At 43.5% G+C, this 19,893-nt stretch overlaps 3 protein-coding genes across 4 annotated transcripts in view; 1 reads left to right on the top strand and 2 right to left on the bottom strand.

The window, feature by feature from the left end:
- The window catches only part of porb (P450 (cytochrome) oxidoreductase b), a 28,940-nt gene extending 16,257 nt beyond the window's left edge, over window positions 1-12,683 (bottom strand). Inside the window, exons 1-2 of one of the 2 annotated variants that reach the window (XM_042064202.1) lie at window positions 12,604-12,683; window positions 8,059-8,248 (exon numbers count right to left, since the gene is read on the bottom strand). In XM_042064202.1, coding sequence (XP_041920136.1) covers window positions 8,059-8,234 — 176 coding nt within the window. In that variant the 5' untranslated portion in view covers window positions 8,235-8,248; window positions 12,604-12,683. Of the gene's footprint in view, window positions 1-1,163; window positions 1,369-8,058; window positions 8,249-12,603 lie in introns of those variants that run through there. The other variant, XM_042064203.1, reaches the window with a different exon arrangement.
- A 1,264-nt stretch (window positions 12,684-13,947) lies between these two features.
- sbds (SBDS ribosome maturation factor) lies at window positions 13,948-17,358 on the top strand. The gene is made up of 5 exons (XM_042064234.1): window positions 13,948-14,171; window positions 14,792-14,921; window positions 15,042-15,242; window positions 15,764-15,928; window positions 16,650-17,358. The coding sequence occupies exons 1-5, from the start codon at window positions 14,044-14,046 to the stop codon at window positions 16,776-16,778; spliced, it is 753 nt and encodes a 250-aa protein (XP_041920168.1). The 5' UTR covers window positions 13,948-14,043; the 3' UTR covers window positions 16,779-17,358.
- A 411-nt stretch (window positions 17,359-17,769) lies between these two features.
- On the bottom strand, window positions 17,770-18,847 carry LOC121684251 (claudin-3-like). Its single transcript, XM_042064241.1, has one exon. The coding sequence runs from the start codon at window positions 18,845-18,847 to the stop codon at window positions 18,182-18,184; it is 666 nt and encodes a 221-aa protein (XP_041920175.1). The 3' UTR covers window positions 17,770-18,181.
- Window positions 18,848-19,893: the final 1,046 nt, after the last annotated feature.

The following is a 19,893-nucleotide window of genomic DNA, read 5'->3' as shown; positions in this document are numbered from 1 at the left end:
GAGAGGGAGAGAGACTCCTCTTCCTCCTCTGCTAGATCTGGGACACTGGCCAACTGTTGCACAATAAACGGAACCAGTTTAGTTTTCTTCAGGCGGAGGGTCGTGGGTACCGTCTGAAATGGGGGTCTGAGGAATGTAAGCAGCCTGTACGTCTCCCAGCCCAGCAAGAGCTCACTGCTGATTGGTGCACCCCCCCCCCCCCCCTTTTCTGTATTCAGAAACACAGTGCAGAACTCAGGCATCAACACCACACAGTGTCTTAAAGAATATAACACACACACACACACACACTTTTCAGTGCTTAGGCCCAGCATAAACAACAACACAATTCATCTTAACAGTGAATGCTCAGACTCAGAGTCATACAAAGAAGCCAAAAACTACAATTTCACAAAGATCAGTGTTGGGAAGAGCACACCATTGGGAATACCACAACTACAGTTTCACTGAGATCGGTGTTGGGAATACCACAACTACAGTTTCACTGAGATCAGTGTTGGGAAGAGCACACCATTGGGAATACCACAACTACAGTTTTACTGAGATCAGTGTTGGGAATACCACAACTACAGTTTTACTGAGATCGGTGTTGGGAATACCACTGCTGTAACCTAGGGACCAAGAGGGTGATTTTACTATCCAAACTAAACACACCTACTTTACAATCCCTCTTATGAGGCAATACCCAAATAAGCTATGCATTTCTCTATATTAAACTCTATGTACGCAAAACCAGCCGACTTCCTTCCAGCAAACAGGAGCATTGTGTGCTCAGAGGCCTCACTTAACAGAGCAGGACACGTTAACCACCAATGTGTTCCATGGTACCGAGTTCCCCAACATGTAATTCAGGCTAAAATGTCACAAAACAAAGATATCCGCTTTCAGTATTTAATAATAAAAAAAAAAAACTTTTAAAAAAATAAATAAAGTAAAATAAACAGACAGCAGAGTGCATGTTTTCATCCTTCCCTCCTCCCAATGACAACACATTCCGCAGGCGTTCTCCCACCGTTAGTGAAGCGTCAGCATGACTCTGGCACTGCAAAGGCCAGTCAGATAGACACAGACACAGACGAAGGAAACAGGGCCACATGTATGACGGGAGTGTGTGTCCATGAGTATGCGTGCGTGCGTGCGTGTCTGTGAGGAGAGCCACTGACCTTTCCGCAGCAGCCCTGCGCTCCTCCGGCAGAGAGAACACGCACCCCATGATGCTCGGTGGCTGCCTCCGAGCTACACCACACGCTGCGCTACGATGCCAGCGCTCCGAGCCACAAGCAAGCCATCAGGTCGCTGTTCACACACACACACACACTCACACTCACTCACTCAAGTCACGCACAGACACACAGATACGCACAGACACACACACACACACTAAAGTCACGCACAGACACACAGACACACACTAAAGTCAAGCACAGACACACACACACACACATACACTAAAGTCACGCACACGCTCAGTGATGCTGACAGTCGAAGCAGCAAGCATGCGGCGGGCGAATCACACACGCGTTAACGTCCAGTCAGGATGACAAGCCCCCCCAAGATGGAGACGGATACACGTAGCTGGTGTGGTCCTCTACAGCAGACGCGCTTGTGGAAGGCTGGCGTCATCACCACCGGTGGTAGCTGCGGATGGGGGAAGGCAGGTCCTATCTCACAGCACAGACATGGATGGAGGAAGTCCCTGGCGATTGTTTCAGGAGGTGGAGCAAATGCTGACCGCTTCCCCCTGGACGAGCGGACGGGAGCGTTACGACGGTCACAACCCGAGCGTGCGGATCAGCGTGGAGAGGAATGGTCTTGCAGATCCTGTGGAGCGCTCACTCAAGCGCGCCGTGCTCTCTGTCTCGTTCGCGCTCCCTCTCTCCGTTTGTGTGTGTGTGTGCGTGTGCCAGAGTTAGAAACAAGAAAGCAGCCGTCCAGATGGAGATTTTGACACTGCTACCTATTAGCACTTTCCCTTTCTCTCTCTGCTGCTGGAAACAAACTGCTGCGGTGTTGCTCTCTCAGCGCGTGCACACACACACACACACACACACACACACACACACACACACACACACACACAGGCAGTCCTACAGAGTGGCGGAAGGCGCCAGTAACATCTGGCAACAACGAACAGAGCTAGACAGGGAAGAGAGACCGAGCCCAGCCTAATGAAATCTCCCGTAAATGCCAGTAAACGCTGAGTTCTCTCTCTCTCTCTCTCTCTTTCTCTTTCCCTCACTCCGTTTCTCCCCTCCTCCTTCTCACAGCCCCTGTTGTATCCCCTTCCCCCTCTCACTCACTCTTTCATTCACACAACTCTCTCTCTCTCTCTCTCTCTCTCTCTCTCTCTCTCTCTCTCTCACGTACCGATTCCAACAAGATTAATGAAGTTATAGTTCTATAGCCAAAATGAACCATAAACATGCACCCTTATCAGGGCGAAGACAGGAGAGAAACACAGAGAGAGAAAAATGAAGAAAATGAAAGAGAGAGAGAGAGAGTAGGAGAGAGACAGACAGAGGGGGATTGGCCATGTTAGAAAACACTTTCTATGGAAAGCTCACTTCACTGAAGCCCAACCCTCAGTCACACACACACACACACACACAGCCCCCCACCTTCACAAAGAGTGAGATTACTATGGCAACCTCATCCATCATAAAGGGATTCTCTTGTGGCAAGCTAGGGCCTGCGCCATTCAACCGACCAGCGAGGCAAATTAGAGCTGGCCGACCCAGAAGAGGAAGAGAGAGGAAAAGGGACGAGGAGAGGGGGGCAGACGGAGAGGGGGGCAGACAGAATGGGGCGCTTGTCTCGCGCCTCAACTTTCCACCTTTCCACAGGCTGAGAGAACGGCTTTGGCTGGCCTTTCCCCCCCCCCCCCCCAACGCTCTCCAGGGCCGCATTAAAGCCAGTTTTCTTTTGCTTTTTTCACTCCCTCCATTCCCCCTATTAAACAGAGGAGAGGGCAGTAGGGAGGTGGGCAGAATGGGGGGTGGGGGGGTGGTGCAGGGGTAGGAGAAAGGAAATAACAGGCGTGCTCAAAAGAACGGGGAGCGAATTGGGAGTGACGTAGGCCTGCACGTCTGATACAAGGAGGCAGGGGAATTCCCGGAAGTAGAAGAATCAATGTTAACTGGAGGGACCACTTCTCTGCTAACCCCATAGAAGCCCATTCATTTTACGATTTTTTTGAAATACCATAACTTAATATAACATATATCCTGTGCCGATTTTGTAGCTTTTGTGTAATCTACATAAACAATAAAAGGCAAAACAAGACTTGACTACCTCGTACGTAACGTTAGGTTCCCATAAGAAGAATGTTTAGCATGTCCGGTTGTAGTGAAGCTAACGCACCGTAGGGGGATAACTGTATTGTTTGGATAAGAAGCTCAGTCCAGCCAGCACGGAAACTCATGAACAAAGCTATGTAGCCAATAGCATTGTAAGTTAAAGTAAAGCATTGCATAGAGGCAAGTAAACCTAATGAAAAACGGCACTAACGATAATCATTTCAGAGGTTTTCGATGGATTGACCGTAGGTCGGAAAAGTGGAAAGAAGATTAGGTTCAAGGCTATAACTTTTTTGTTTTGTTGACTGTTTTTGAAGATCATGTATGGTAGCTTCAACATTAACACGACTTTGTGAGGATGATATTAATAATAGTACATAAATAAATGTTTAACTTTGATGACTTTGAAGGCGAAGGAAGTGTGAGAAGAATTTCTGTGTATCTATCATATGAGTTACAAGATTCAGTTCGATGGCTAACGTCACGAAGTTAAGTGTGAGTCTGCGCTGTACTGGGGGGACCAACTGAAAAATCGTTCTATTTGACTCAGTGCCCTCCCATTGAAAACGACGGAGTCTGTTTGTCCATTTCTTTTACTGTCTATGAAAACGACGGAGTCTGTTCGTCCATTTCTTTTACTGTCTATGGTCTGATATGGACTCCACTTCACAAGGCACCACTTCCCATACTTACTCATACACACACTTACACACTCACTTCCCATCCCAACCTTTCGGTCGGATCCTAAAGCCTTTTGGTTTTCCACTGTGTGTGCATTTAGTGCCCTTGAAGCATGGTGGCCGGGTGAAGGGTACGTGCACATCCACACCGAGCTTTGCCAACACCCGCCGACGGTGACATTCACCTGGACCCCACGGGACCCTTGTGTGCTCATGGGTGCGGAAAGCAAATACTCTGATGTGTGTAATACTTAGTAGAGCTTACTTCACACACACTCGCTTACTTCACACACTCACACACTCTCTTACTTCACACAATAGCTTACTTCAGACACTGACATACTCGCTACCTTCAGACAGTCAACACACTTGCTTGATTCCAACACTCACACACTCTCTTACTTCAGACACACACACCTCCTGAGATGCAGGCCTTATACAGGGTTCATCTACAGGGCTCAGGGGGAAAGGCCAGAGACCAGTGCTGGGATTAGAGCTCGCTATCCCTTCCTGTTAACAGCCAAATGAAACCACCACAGTGTTTCCCACAGAATTAAATTCTATTTGTGGTGGTAGGTTTGCAGAATTAACTTGAATGCAACAGTTTTTAACAAATTATCGCAGCGTGGTTATGATGCTAACCAGATTTAAGCACAATTTGTACAACCTGGAAAAAAAGTGTGGTGGTCAATGTTGATATTGTGGTGGGCCGCCAGAAATAAGTCAATGTATGGGAAACACCGCACCACCACCACCCTCCCTCCTTCCCTCCCTCCCTCCCTCCCTCACTCTTACTCACTGCCTTGCGCCTACACATACACACAAGTTTGTCACGTAAGCACTTCCTCTCCCTGGCCTCAGGGATGCCTTCGGCTTTACACAAGCTTCTGGCAGAACACGCCCCAGCTGCTTCCCCTCTGGCCACTCAAACACACTCCTCCTTGAGCCGTCACGGAGATTAATACCCAGACATGGGTCAGTTATGGCTCAGTTAAGGCTCAGTTGTGGCTCAGGTGCTGAGAGAGAGCTGCCGCCTACTGTTCTACTCCATGAAGTGGCATGAATGGTATAAAGCTGCACCGACATACAGTAATTAAAAACCACAACAATAGAGTACCAAAGCCATAATGGTGGTTTTCTTAATCTATTTAAATAAATTTACAACATTTCCAAGACGTTAGTATAATTTTTCAGAGGAATCACATACCTGATGACTTATAATGAATGCTACAATATAAAATAAATATATATGATTAATGGTACAATATACTGACCAATGATTTCAGAGCAGCCGCATAGCATTCAAGAATCTTGTTGTTCAAGAAACAACAACAACAACCCCTCCTTCAATCCCTCTACTACATCTAATAATGTCACCTATTTTTTTTCTCTCTCTCCCTCTCTCTCTCTCTCTCTCTCTCTCTCTCTCAACCATTAAGTGCGTAGGTCAGTCATAGTCACGCAACCCTTTTCCTGTGTCTGACCCTCGGGGTTTGGGTGTGTTTGTGTTGCCTTCTGGCCTCACGCCCCTCTGGCAGGGCACCGTGTCCATCAACACCATGCCATTTTACATCATGGACCCTCCTGTGCCAACTCAAGACTCGTCAACTGGTCTTTCCACAGTGTGTAGTTCCCAGTCGTGACCCCCCAGCTGATTTGTCTTCAGACAAACAGGTTTTCTGATGGATAAGCCGTGTGTAGGATAAGCTGGTAACAGCAGCACTGTGAAGCTGATGTAACTCGAGTTTCCCAACTGAACAAAAGGGCAGCTGCATTCATAATGCCCTCAATACCTGAACTTTTCTCCACATAGACGCATGGGCGTGACTGGGTGAGGTGTAGCCTCTACTGCACTCAGAGAAGCTAAGCATGCAGCTGTGTAGTGTGTGTGGGTGTAGGTTTACGTGTATGAGTGACTGCATGTTCACATATATATGATTAGATCAGTCAGCTCCTAGAGCATGTTTGTAGCCGTCATCATGCTAGGTAGCAACACATAAGTATAAGTATAAGTATATATACTTTTTTGATCCCGTGAGGGAAATTTGGTCTCTGCATTTATCCCAATCCGTGAATTAATTAGTGAAACACACTCAACACACAGTGAACACACAGTGAGGTGAAGCACACACTAATCCCGACGCAGTGAGCTGCCTGCTACAGCGGCGCTCGGGGAGCAGTGAGGGGTTAGGTGCCTTGCTCAAGGGCACTTCAGCCGTTCCTACTGGTCGCGGATCGAACCGGCAACCCTCCTGTTACAAGTCCGAAGCCCTAACCAGTAGGCCACAATTGCCCACATGGCTGGGTAGTCACTAGGGGCTGAGTTGGAATCTTGTCTGAAGTGCTGCCCCCCGGTCCATACCAAACCAGGGACAGATCAGAGCCAGATCTAGGCTGAATGTGTTGCTAGTGCCTGTTTCTAAGGGGAGGGCAGGGTGGGAGCGTTAAGGTGTCACCCAGGCAGACAGGAGAGGACTGGTGTCCTGTCTCCTGTAGCAACGGAGGAGTGCAGCTGGGGCCATCGGAAGGACAGAGTGTGCCAAACAAGCAGCCTTGCTCCTCTGGAGATACAGGAACACACATGGGGGCGTGCGCACGCGCACACACACACCTCAACAACAGAGCTGTATACTGTACTCTTGTTTGTGCAGAGAACTATGTGAATCACAAAAAATTAACCAAAGCAGAACTTCTGTTGCTGATGTTCTTAAAGTAATTTGATTGAGCACTTTTACAGCACATTTTCTATGTTTATTGACAGACGTCACTGTCCATTTTACTAGCTCTTATTACACAATTGCCTTAATCTGCAGGCTTGCTGGACATTTGATACAACCCCCCCCCCCCCCCCCCCCCCCACACACACACACACACACACACACACTATTGTCTAAGCCTGGCAAACTAACAGTTAATCTCAATGAGAGCATAGACAAGGCAAACAACCAATTCCACAATCCAGATTCAAATTTCTACAGGATGCACCAAATACAGCACATGCACCTGAGCAGAGTGATCACAGCCCACAGACAGACTTAACTAGACCCCTTAGCTATGGGTGAAGCACACTACATGACACAGACGCATATTGGAGTGCTTACCATCTGGCTTGGCAAGAGACACAAAAACAACAAGACCCTTGAGACAGGACCGGGATAGAACACCACATCACACTCGACATCCCACTGAAATCCCAAACAGGGACCTGAACAACTGAACAGTTCGGTTTTGCTGAAATTGAGGTGACCCAGTCAGATAGGCTGTTTCAATTCACGGGCCAACATCACACACAGGAGGTGCAACAGCTGTGAAGTAAAAACTTTTAAAAAAGACAGGAAGGAAAGACACTTTCACCAAATACAATGAGAACAGACCTGATAAGAGTGGATAAGAACACGGTAACCAAGCGTTGTTAAGTGCAACATCTTGCAATAAATTAGCCTGAAACCACATAATTCTTAAGCCCCTGTTGTACTCAAGAACTCAATTCAAACACATTGCATAACATAGTCTTACATAAAACTCATGTAACAAGAGTGCAACATTTCCCTTCCTTTTTTTCACTTTAGTTTGTCGACGACAGCAAGTTTTACATTGGCACATGATTTCCCTCTTTCTCTGTCTAAAGAGCTGGATTAATACTGGAGTTGAGTAACCACCAACCCACTTTCCAGGTTTCCTGATGGCCATGCGAGATCTTAGAAAGCTTACAAAAGCAGCCATGTAAAGCTGGTGCAACTAGAGTTTCCCCTCCGAACAAAATGCCAGCAGCTTTCATAATGTCCTCAATACCTGAACTTTTCTCAACACAGACATGATCAGACAAGGTCTAGTCTATCTACTCTGCTCAAAGGGGCAAAAACATGCAGCGTCTTATCCCATTGTTTCTTTCTGACTGGAAAGGATTTAAATGAGCCGAGCCTTGGATGGCTAAACTGAACACAGGACACCACTTGTCCACCTATCTGTGAGACTTCAACTGTTATAACAGGAATATAACAGTGCTTCCCACAGGTCTACTTTCCTAAATATTAAACTCATTCACAGCTGATTATGGGGAGGGGAGAGAGGGGGGTACTCACGGCATGTCAAGCTTCTTGAACTCGGGGATGGGCTCCGGCTTCTTGCGGAAGGTGAACCAGTAGATGACCAGGCCAGCGATGAGCGAGAAGAGGAAGATGTCCAGGTTGCTCAGGAGCGGCTCATCCGCCTCCATGAGATCGGGCTGGGTAGGCGCCTCCGACTGCACGTCCGCCATGATTGATAGCAACACTGCAAGGGTGAGAGAGAGGTGAGAGCTGAGAGCTGAGACAACATTACAACATCTGCCATAACTGATAGCAAGTTAGAGAGGAGAAACAACGTTATAGCATTCGCCACGATTGACAATCATGTCGGCCATGATGGATAGCAACACGTTAGGAGACCGAGCAGGGGCAAAACATCGCCATGAGTACTAGTAAGAGTAGGAGAGAGTAGCGACAACAAAATAACATTCATTAAGTCTGACAGCAAGGAAAGCTGAGCCAATAAAAACATTCAGACCCAAATGTCTACTAACGAGACTGGGGAGATAGCCTGGCTAGCGCCACCACTTCTCAATGAGACGTGGTCTGGGAACCAAACGTTAATTTTCTCGTATTTGAAAAAAATGCCCAGATCCGTTTATTGGGTGCCACGGATGTCTATCAAATGCGTCTGTGCATAGCTCATCATCGTCTTGCTTTCCCCCCTGTTCTGTGATTGGTTCCCTATCTCAGGCGAAAATTTGCTCCATGGTCTCCAGGCTGCCTTAGCAGCGTGAATCAAATCACGCGCAAGGCAGCATGGGAACACCCAGGCTACTGGGGAGATAGCAGAGAGACAACATTAATGTCCGCCATTACCATACCCTGCATCCACAGCAATGGACCTATCCACACACCCTTAACAGAGACTACTTATGCATCTTACTACTGTACTTGTTTGCAATCACATAAAGCAGGGGTCTCAAACTCAAATGAGCTGGGGGCCAATTCTGCCAACGTCATCTGATTGGAGGGCCGGCTATTTCTGAAAATGTTCTTTTTTTTCAAATACCACACCAAACTGCAAACAGAAAGTGCAAGTGTTTTTATCTAGTTTTAGACACCTGTGCTAGCAACCTTAGCTTATAAATAAAATAATGATAAAATAAAGATTAATACAAATTATAAAATAAATGAAAAACATAAAAAACAGGTATGTGTGTGTGTGTTTCACATGAAATAAAAATATTTCCTCTCATAACTTTTTTAAACCTGGCAAACTAAGCATCAGGGTTAAGAAAGCAACACCATTGGATTTTTATATCAAAATTTAAAAGGCCATGGCTTGAAAGTGGTCAGAGATAAAGTTATACTGTAAATGTAAAAATCTTTGAGTAAAACAAAAGTTTATGAAGGGGGTAAATTTACCCATCTAATTTGTCACTGGATGGCAAGCACCTCAAATTATGCACCTTTCAGTAAATACTGGATGAACATATTTAAGCAGGTTTACTTTCCTTTTTTCATATTACCCACATAACAAATTAACAGAAAAACACCTAAGATGTAGCCTATACCAACACCTAAGATGTTGTGGTTTAGTAATAGATTACTACAATATAGGCCTACAATAAAGTATTCTGGTCAAACAGTTCCTATCGCTGGTAATCTGCAGTACCCAGAAGTTCGCATCATATTGCGGGTGACTTTGTAGTTATTTAGAGCCCTATTTCTACTAGCCCTGCTGTCTGTACCACATCCATTACGGACACTATCATCACGATTACCACTGCAACCTCCAAGCTATGTTGGGCAGAGGGTCGAAACAAGCATGGTATGCTTGGACACCGCTGTATACACGCACCTCCATTCACAGACGCACCGTGACTATCACTGTCATAGACGATCGATCATAGGCTAATCTCCAAAAGGATATTCTCCTTCAGAATCAGAATAGGTGAATAACATAGCTTACCTAAGACTTCATCACACGTGAACGTTTTTCAACATTTGGTGTAGGCCTGGCTATTTCTGCTTAATTTCTGCTTCAATTTCTGCAACACTATGGCCTGCATCGCTTCCACGTCATTACAAATGCACGTCTTTGTGTTTCTCGCGTGTAATACAAGTATTTCCTGAAAACTTTGCGCAGCGATTTTGGATTTGAATCAAGCTCTGGATGTCTTGCACATAGTGGAGCAGAGTAGGCCTACAAATGAGATTTGTCACCGTACCTGGATCTATCGTCTATTTTAATCAGTATCGTTGTTTGTCGCAATTAATAGCCTCAAGGGCCGGATTACATTATTATTTTGTCATTCGTCGCGGGCCGGAATTGGGCAGGACGCGGGCCGGGTGTTTGAGACCCCTGACATAAAGGCTGTCACACACTGCCATAAATCACTATCGCGTCGCTGGCCGTGTGTGTAGGCCTTGTGTGTTTATTTGTTTATTTTGTTGGTTTTAAAGTCCTGGGTGCGGTGTCTGCACGCTCGTGCTGCAAAACTACAGAAACGTCAACAAACTACAGGTCAGAGGCCAAAGATCAAGTGAGGCGGTTACACCCTAACTCTCTCGTTCTCAAGATCAGCACTGGAATGAATACTACAAACTAATGTTACATAGCCAATGAATACCTGCACAGAGACCATGCAAAATCAGTATTTAAATTATTTCAATGTAAAATGCCTCCAACATAGACTACACCCTCTTTTTAATGTACACAACAAAACCACAAAGAGGGATGCCCCAATCTTTAGAAGGTTCCAGACTTGGATTGTAAATGGTGGTCAATACGTTTTGACATTTTACAGAGCACAAGACAGCAGAGTGCTCTTTTCCCCTCAAAAAATCAGAGTATCCCTACACCAGTATACCAGATAAGTCTTTCAGTTACCTTAGTAAAATACTACAGTGTAGGCTAACTCATAAATACTGGTGAATCTCCCATTGGTCTTCCCAAAGGAAACAAGAACAGCCTGATCTGTTGGTTCTCTTGTTTACTCAATGACTGAGTAAAGGATGTAAAAACAAGTTATTGATCTCCTGCAATTGTAGCAAGTCAGTCAGTTAACTAAAATGATAAACTTCTCCACAGCTTACAAGTGAGTGATATTTGACAAAATACATGGACAACCAGGAAAAACAATGTCAGTCAGATTTCTTTTATGTTGCCTGTTAATCAGTTTCAGACTCTTAACAGTGACTTCAATCAACTGAATAAATAACTAGCCCTTTCTCAGCACAATGTGTTTTTACTGGGATTGACTGAGCAGTTCACTGAGAATTAAAGGGAGAATTTTAGGGAGTTCATCCTACAAGCCTGTTAGACACAACTTGGACAAAGGCCACTTGAAACTATCAATTATTAAACTCAGAACCATGACGTGGACAAGTCTACAAAATCAAAATGACTAAGACTCAAACACAGGTATGCAATGAGAATTCATATATCATTTGTCTATCAAAACGCCCACAATCACAAATATTACAAATCTCTCTTCGCCCTCCTCTATTAGAAAATTTAGCATCAGCTGCTGAACATCAGATCACCAGTTTTAAGTTTTACACCAGGCGGAGAGCTACAGACATTATACAGAAATATACAATAGCTACAGCTAAATAATTTTACTGGTTCCAAACAAAAAGAAGATATTCGTCTGACATGAGAATGCGCAGTGTCAGCCTAGATGCTACAATAGGGGGCTTCCTTCATTCATTTTACGGACCCTTGGTCACATGCTCTGACTAGACACTGGGCAATCGCACGCAGCACTCCCATAAGAGCCACAACATGAAATCGTCTGGGAGTCTTGAAAACGTCAGGGACAGCTAATATTCAAGACAAAACAAAGTCTGTGCCGAGCTTAAAATTTCAACATTAACATTACCCTAAGTTAGCGTAATATCTGTAATTTAACTTCACTGTATCGACCAAAGATCAGTTCGATAATCGTTATGTCATTCATTGTGTTAAACTACAATAGGAGCTTGAATTAGCGAAAATCTGTCGGATTGTGTTAAAGCTAATGACGACGCTGGGATCATTTCAAACGAGGTCAAGAGAGTTCAGGATCACAAAGCCACTGATCACCTGCTATCTTATCTCTTGATGCATTGACTTACGTTAGTGCATTTATCGTTCTGCAAATAACGACTAACATTAACGTAAATCAGAAAGTTGACTCGAATGAGCGAGCAAGGATTCGTCTTGCTGGTCACCAAAGTCTAACGCTAACGTTGAGTTGTTTTGGTAATTTATTGGGCGATATCAACCCGTCAACTTTAAGCTATGTTAGATACAAACAACATAGTCTCTTTAATATATGAAGCATCTATGTGGTTATATTACAATAGTTGTATCTTCTAATGTCATCTTCTGGAACAACGTTACTGGTTACATCAAATCAGTTTTGAGAAAGTTTATAACTTCATTTTATCAAGCTAGCGGCAGCTAACAATTGCATACCCCGTTCCTGAGACTGTTAGCTATGCAAACTACTGTGATGAACACTGACGTAAATTATATCTGTCTAAATATCAACTGTACAAAACACTGATATGTCCATAAAAATGCACCAAACTTCACAAATATGAGTGCAAGAAAGTTCACCCACTCACCCTCTCACCCTGTTCTGTAGAACAAGTTGCACGATGCGGAAATTTTACGCCACACCGTCATATTATTGGTCTGAACCAATATTCTTCAAAATAGGGGTGTTGTAGGAAAGGTGTTATTAGTTACTGCGTTATATCGGATCGATAATACATCCTCAATTATCTAATTTATCTCTCTGTTTATTTGAAATATAGATGTTTATCTATATATTCTTCATTTTATCATAAACCAAATCTGCGCCATGACTATGATTCCCGTACTTACACATTATATCTCCTAAATGAGCTGATCCATAAAAGTTACCTAATTACGTCGTACACATGTAACCCGAATTCTATCGTAAATCACAAAGTGCAGCGGGGAAGAGGTCAGGGTTATGTAATCCTACCTACAGAACAAACTGTCTGAACGTCCCTGAAACTTTAGTTACCTTCCACGGTGTATTGGCTACACGAGGTTGTCCTGCAGTTGCTTTAACGATTGTCGCTGGGGGTAAATTGAATAGTCTCTACTTGAAAGTAATGACTAGTGGGCTAATGAAAGACTTACTTGTCATTTGTCAAGATATTTCAGAATTCGTTTGTAAAGACAGGAAAGAAAAGAAGGCCGACCTTTGCATTTTATTCAAATGAACTAAACAGTGTTATAGAGTATATTGTATTTTCCCTAATAAAAAAGTGAAATTCTGTGTAGGTAGTCTTATTTGTCAGTTTGGTTTCCTAATCCCAGCTGTGACGTAACCACAGCAACCAGCATCAGTGAAAGATATAGACTTTAGGCTACTATAAGAGTTATGAAAAGACACACTTATTATAGAAGGACAAAGTCCTTGTCCTTCCATAACTTATTATCCTAATAAATGCAGTTATTCATTGAAAAATAATACAATTGTATTATGTAATTTCACATCTGATATAGAAGAGACTGTCATAACATAACTGTATTTTTCATCTTGATAGTGTGGAGATACTTTTTCCTGTTCTTATGTGTGTGTTTTATAAGCTTTGAATGTTTAGGCTACCCTACATTTCCACTCAGATTGAATACAGTATCTATCTATCTATCTATCTATCTATATATCTGTCTGTCTATCTATCTGTCCCTATAGAACCTCTGTACATAGGGCCTATACATTACTTTCTAAGTATTTTAATTGGTGCTTTTCTATAATTATATAATTATATGGGTGGGTGCCCTTGTCAAATATACACCGTGGGACAATAAACTGAATCTTGAATCTTCGAGGAAGCCTTTTTTTTATTCACCTGCTGTCACTCAAGCTACTCTCTGTGATCAATGCGCATCCAAGTAGGACCTTTTCACGCCTGTTATTGCTTCACTCCGGAGCGTTGTGAAGGCACAACAACAGAAGTTGCGTGTGTAGATAGCTAGTAGCAGCAGCAACGTTACCTCTGAATAGTGTGGAGGTATCGGTATTGAAAATGTCGATATTCACGCCAACCAACCAGATTCGACTGACAAATGTGGCATATGTCAGGATGAAGAAGGGTGGAAAGCGATTTGAAATAGCCTGCTACAAGAATAAAGTCATGAGTTGGAGATCCGGAGCGTGAGTAATGGCTGTTGTAATAACCATGGTGGCTAACTGACATTAGCTAGCATTACGTTAATACATGTTCAGTGTTTGATTTAGTTTGTTGATATGTTTATATAAATTACTTTATATAGAGAGTATATATGCAGTCATTGATTTGCATATAGCGACGATATTTTTTAACGTTGAATGATAACAAAAGATTTAAAATAACTTGATCATTCCAAACATCGCCACAGTTTCACCACAGCCACCACCACTCTTGTTTTACTGGCGTCACGCTGTCCTACAATTTCCTTTGGTCATCCTTTCCTTTGGTCATCATCATTAGTATACGATGTTCGTTGTCTTCCAGTCAGTCTTAAAACGTGAACTCGATACCTAACTTCCAGTCAGTCTTAAAACGTGAACTCGAAAACTCGAACTGATACCTACCTGTCCATTATGGCAGGCTGCCAATCATGGGGATGTCAGCCTTTTATCACTCCGAGGCTGCCGGTGGTTGGCAGTCACGTGAGAGAAATGGAATGTCATTGGAGTGTAACTAAATGCCAAAATAAAATATTTGGCGATTCATTTAATAGTTAACAACTTACAGCTACCCTACTCAATTGTTTTCCATCCTGCATCTTTAGGGAGAAGGATTTAGATGAAGTCCTACAGACAAATACAGTGTTCATCAATGTGTCGAAGGGTCAGGTGGCAAAAAAGGAGGATTTGTCCAAAGCATTTGGGACAGACGACTTGACAGAAATATGCAAACAAGTGAGTAAGACCCTAGGACCACTCATCACTGATTGCCCACAGATACTAACATTAATCTCATCTCCAGCATCTCTCAAGTTATGTCCCATACTCTTATCTTTTATAATGATCTGTTCTCAGATTTTGTCAAAAGGAGAACTTCAAGTGTCAGACAAAGAGCGACAGAGCCAGCTCGAGCAGATGTTCAGAGACATCGCCACAATAGTGGCCGAGAAGTGTGTCAATCCAGAGACCAAGCGTCCATACACTGTCAACCTCATAGAGAGAGCCATGAAGGACATCCACTACTCAGTCAAAGCAAACAAGAGCACAAAACAGCAGGTTTGTAGCAGGTCTCCCGTAAGGTTAGGGGTAGATGTTACATTAGAAGTACCAGATGTTACTTCATCAGGTGTGTTGGCCTTGTAATTGTATGTATCATCGCTTTTGTGGGCCAGAGCCCAAATCTGTATCTATGATTTTCGTATCTACATACTGCCCCCGTGTGGATATTTTTTTTTTTACTGCAAGTTGAAACATTATTTATGGTCTGGTTATGGAGATTGTTTTGTTTGTATGTATGTTTATTTTTATAGATTGTAACCCAGTGGTACTCTGGTCTGTCCCTGTAGCAAGTAATCTTGCATAGCATTTTTATTAGTGTCAATTCTCTCCATGTTGAAGATTATATGTTTCAGTAGCCAAATACTTATTTTTCTTCTTTTATATAAATTTTATCTTTACCATATCCCTGTTTTCAATATTAACGTAATGTTCAACATACCTACAAGTTATGGAATTACTGAAGTCTAAACTAAGAATGTTGAGTCACCAGGAGCCTAACCGTATCAGTCCCCTGACAGGCTCTGGAGGTGATCCGGCAGCTGAAGGAGTCCATTCAGATCCAGCGGGCTCACATGCGCCTGCGCTTCATCCTGCCCGCTAAAGATGGCAAGCGGATCAAGGAGAAACTCAAGACCCTCCTCAAGGTGGTGGAGAGCGAGGACTTTGATGACCAGCTGGAGATGGTGAGGGCTGATTTTCCATCCCACGTAGATACTGGTTAATTAACGCACCAAACACATCTGGCTCAAATGTCCACCTCATCAACTATCACTTGTGCCATTCAGGGTTCCCACGGGTCATGGAATTTTAGAAAGTCTATTTCAGACATGGAAAGTCAGGGAATTTTATCATTTTGGGGGCAAAGTCATGAAATATCAGGGCATTTTGGTGTAGCAGTTTAAAATGTACTTCCCAAAATACATTAATACAAATATATTTCCACACAGAATTGGCATATGTCTGGTTAATAGCTTTACGGCTTGATTGAGTAGCGCAACTGTGCTTATTCAATGCCTATTTATTCATCTCCTGCACTAAAAAAGTAAAAAATTCTTGACTTCTATGCAGGTGCACTGAAATCATTGGTCGGTATATTGTACTATTCATTATATAGTAAGTCATGGAAATTCAGTTTTTTTGTCAGGGAAGTCATGGAATTTTACATTTGACTTAGAGTGGGAACCCTGGCCATTAACAATGACCACTTACTGAAGACATTTAAAGCCTGTTCTGAATAGAAATTATATTGTTGGAATGTTCTGCTAAGGTATCAGATTAATGTTTGAGATTGCAGTGTACAGATTCACAAGTTTGTATTTTTTATTATTATTATTATATCTGTGTTCATAATGTATCTTTTTATGCAATGTGTGTGTGTGTGTGTGTGTTTGTTTCGCTCCTCAGGTGTGTCTGATTGATCCAGGCTGCTTCCGGGAGATTGACGAGCTGATCCGCTGTGAGACCAAAGGCAAGGGCACTGTTGAAGTCCTCAGCCTCAAGGATGTGGAGGAGGGAGACGAAAAGCTGGAGTAGCGCATCACTTCCTGTCTCTCAGACCCCATTACACCGTCTGGCTGTGAGGAGGGAAAACCTTTTAATTTACTCCGTCTTGCTAAGGAAACCTAATTTTATCGCTTCTGCAAGGTCCACTGTGGAATATGCTGTTATTTTCTGTGAAAATTGTACAATAGCTTTTCAGGGGAGATAATTAAAAAAGAAAACAAATGTCCATGTGCTTCTCACTGATCAATACTAGAAACTGAATACCCAGCATGACTTTTTAAAAGAATGATCACACAATAGAGCCACAACCTAACTGTGCCTTGCTGAAAATCTTATCACGCTCCAAAGGTGACTGGGGCGAAGAAAGTGTTCACAATAGTCAAAAACCACAGTGTATGACAGCATAGCAATGCTTGAGTGCTAGAAGAGATGAAGTTGAAGAGATGTCACACTAAAAACTGTGTCAGTGTCAGAGCATGATGCATCATCAGGTGGTTCAGTCATTACAATGTGTATTGCCATTGAAATATGCCATTATTAACACCACTTAAAGTATATGTGAATGGATACTCATTGTATACATGTACACCATTAAATATATACACTATTATTATTATTATTAAAATCTGAATATATCAAGTAAAGCCCATGTTTTGCCTGGGACAACTGAGGTTGTTGATTTTTTTAGAGGGATGATCAATGTGTTGTAATGTTTCTGGGGGGTACTCTACATTACAAAGTGAGATTGGTGGTATGTTGAGCATAAAGTGTGGTTACGTTTTACAAACAGGTGTAAGTTCCAGGCGGGCTTTTTTGAGAATCCATACGAGCTGCTCAGCTGCATTCCAGACAAATCGGTAGTCAGAAGCATGTTCAGTTCATGGTATGTTGCGATTGGTTTAGGAACTTCCGTGCTGTGTAGAATGCAGAATCAGTAGCCCCAGGCCTACTCGTCCTGATGATGAGAGAGCCGAAGAAGCAGGTGAGGAGATTGGTGATGTATAAAGAAGGATTCCTAAAGGCTGTTTCAGGACCAGTAGGCTAAGTGGCACTGTTTATTGGCCTTCTTTCAACATGTGCCACATAACTGCGACAGGACATACATTCACATGATAAGTCAGATAAAGCCGAGAGGAGAACAAAATAATCGGACAATGTATGACCTCATGACTTGTTAATCTAATGAAGTGGTCACCATCCTCACCTCATTAGCACAAACAGGATAAAAAAAACACCAACATTACATAAATAATAATTATAGCTTAGTGCTAGACAACAAAAACAAAACTTGTAAGGCATTGCCTTGTAGAAATGCTAACATTGTTGCATATTGTCCGTTATAAACCGTTATAATCAAATTAAGTCAATGCATTTCTCCAAAACAGTGTCCATATAAGTGTATCGTAGAACATCTGATCGCGTTAAAATTCTTTTCAGAATGGTCTTGTAGTTGGGTAATAGGGCGAATCGTCTTGTCTGAAAGTTGCACTGTGGATGGTGTTGAGAGGGTCCACCGCTTCTGGTGCGCTCCGTGACACCGGTGTGCGATAAATCTCTGGCGGGGGCGACAGACAGCACGCACTGACCAGAGTTCCTCCCCCCACCACCAGCAGTACCGTCCCAATCCAGCCCGTGTAGAGTGCCGCCCCCAACTCACGTTTAAGTGGAATCACACTGTCCAGCGGCTTAGAGCTGCGGTGGGACACCCAGGACGCCACCACCAGCAACAACAAGCCTGACACCACGAACAAAACACCGGAGACCACCTTCACCTGCATGCGCCTGGGGAACTTTAGTCGCCCGACGACGTATAGTACATTTGCTACAAATCCGATGCAGATCGAGGCAGTGATGAGAGCCCTCCAGGATCGGAAGCTCCCGGACAGATGTAGCACCGACTGGATGAAGTGACAATGTAGCGAGCCGTCTCCTTGCTGTTCCCAGTGGATCCACACGCCGTCCCAATGCAGCGCTACAGTGTCCGTGTTGTTGTTAACAGAGCCGCTCACCGTCCACATGGAGAGGAAGCGGGTCAGCACAGCACAGAACCAGCCCATGAAGCCCAACCCGACGGCGGCAAGACCCAACTTGTCGTCCATGCTGCTGGTCGACGACTCGAAACAACAAAGCGGTTGAAACTTTGACTGTCACTGTAGCACAACTTGCTCGCCCGGATTCCTCGCATAGGCGTGGGGGCAAACACCGGCATTTGGGGAATAAAGAGAGCGCGTCCTGATGTTTGTTCCACCATGGTTTCAAAACAACCCCCCCCCCCCCATTCTCCCACTCAGCCAACCAAACAATAATGCCACTGTGCGTAAAGTGATATCACACAAGTTAGGCCTATTTGGATGAAGGGCTTTGTTGCCGTTTAGTGCTTTTCCACACAGACAAACGACTATATAGAAAAGCCTTTATTAAATTATCATAAGCATGGAGGTCACCAAATGAAGAATATCTAGGGTAGAGTATATTACAGTACTTATGACGTCATTTTCTATATTTTTGATATGTTGCTGAGCATATCATAAACAGCAAAGAAAAGTGATTGATAATGACTGACTGACTACTATTGTGTTACATGCTTCAAATGTAAAGCACTTTGAGCTGCATTCTGTGTATGAAAGGTGCTATACAAATAAAGCTTTATTATTATTATTATTATTATAGTAGGCTATTTAATCAAAGAACATTTCACTAGGCATATAGACTAGCCTACTTATCATAAAAGGGAAATAAAAGGTCTGAGGACAGCTGGCCTTTGTTTCATTCTTGAATGCTCTTCCTTTAAACAGTTCATGTGCTGATAACTGAGGAAAAGTGACGGTTAAGTAACAAAAGAAGCATTCTCAATAACAACAAAAATACAAATATATTTGAGCAGCTGTTTGTCTCAGCTCCATGGTTTCGTCACAAATGTCAACAGGCATCCATTCAGTCTGCCAGATGAACATGTCTGAACATCCCTTGAAGAACCATACCCTATCACCGGATCACTGACTGAGTAAAGCAGATTGTTCCGATTCAATTTGTACAGCAGAGAGTCCGAGTCACACATAGTTCTTGTGTGGGTGTAGGTGTAGCGTAGCCTGGGTGTTCCCATGCTGCCTTGCGCGCGATTTGATTCACGCTGCTAAGGCAGCCT

The sequence above is a fragment of the Alosa sapidissima genome, chromosome 15, assembly GCF_018492685.1.
Source record: "Alosa sapidissima isolate fAloSap1 chromosome 15, fAloSap1.pri, whole genome shotgun sequence".
In the NCBI taxonomy this organism is placed as follows: domain Eukaryota; kingdom Metazoa; phylum Chordata; class Actinopteri; order Clupeiformes; family Clupeidae; genus Alosa; species Alosa sapidissima.
The sequence above is the reverse complement of the archived record's forward strand: the minus strand, read 5'-3'. Positions and strand labels throughout refer to the sequence as shown.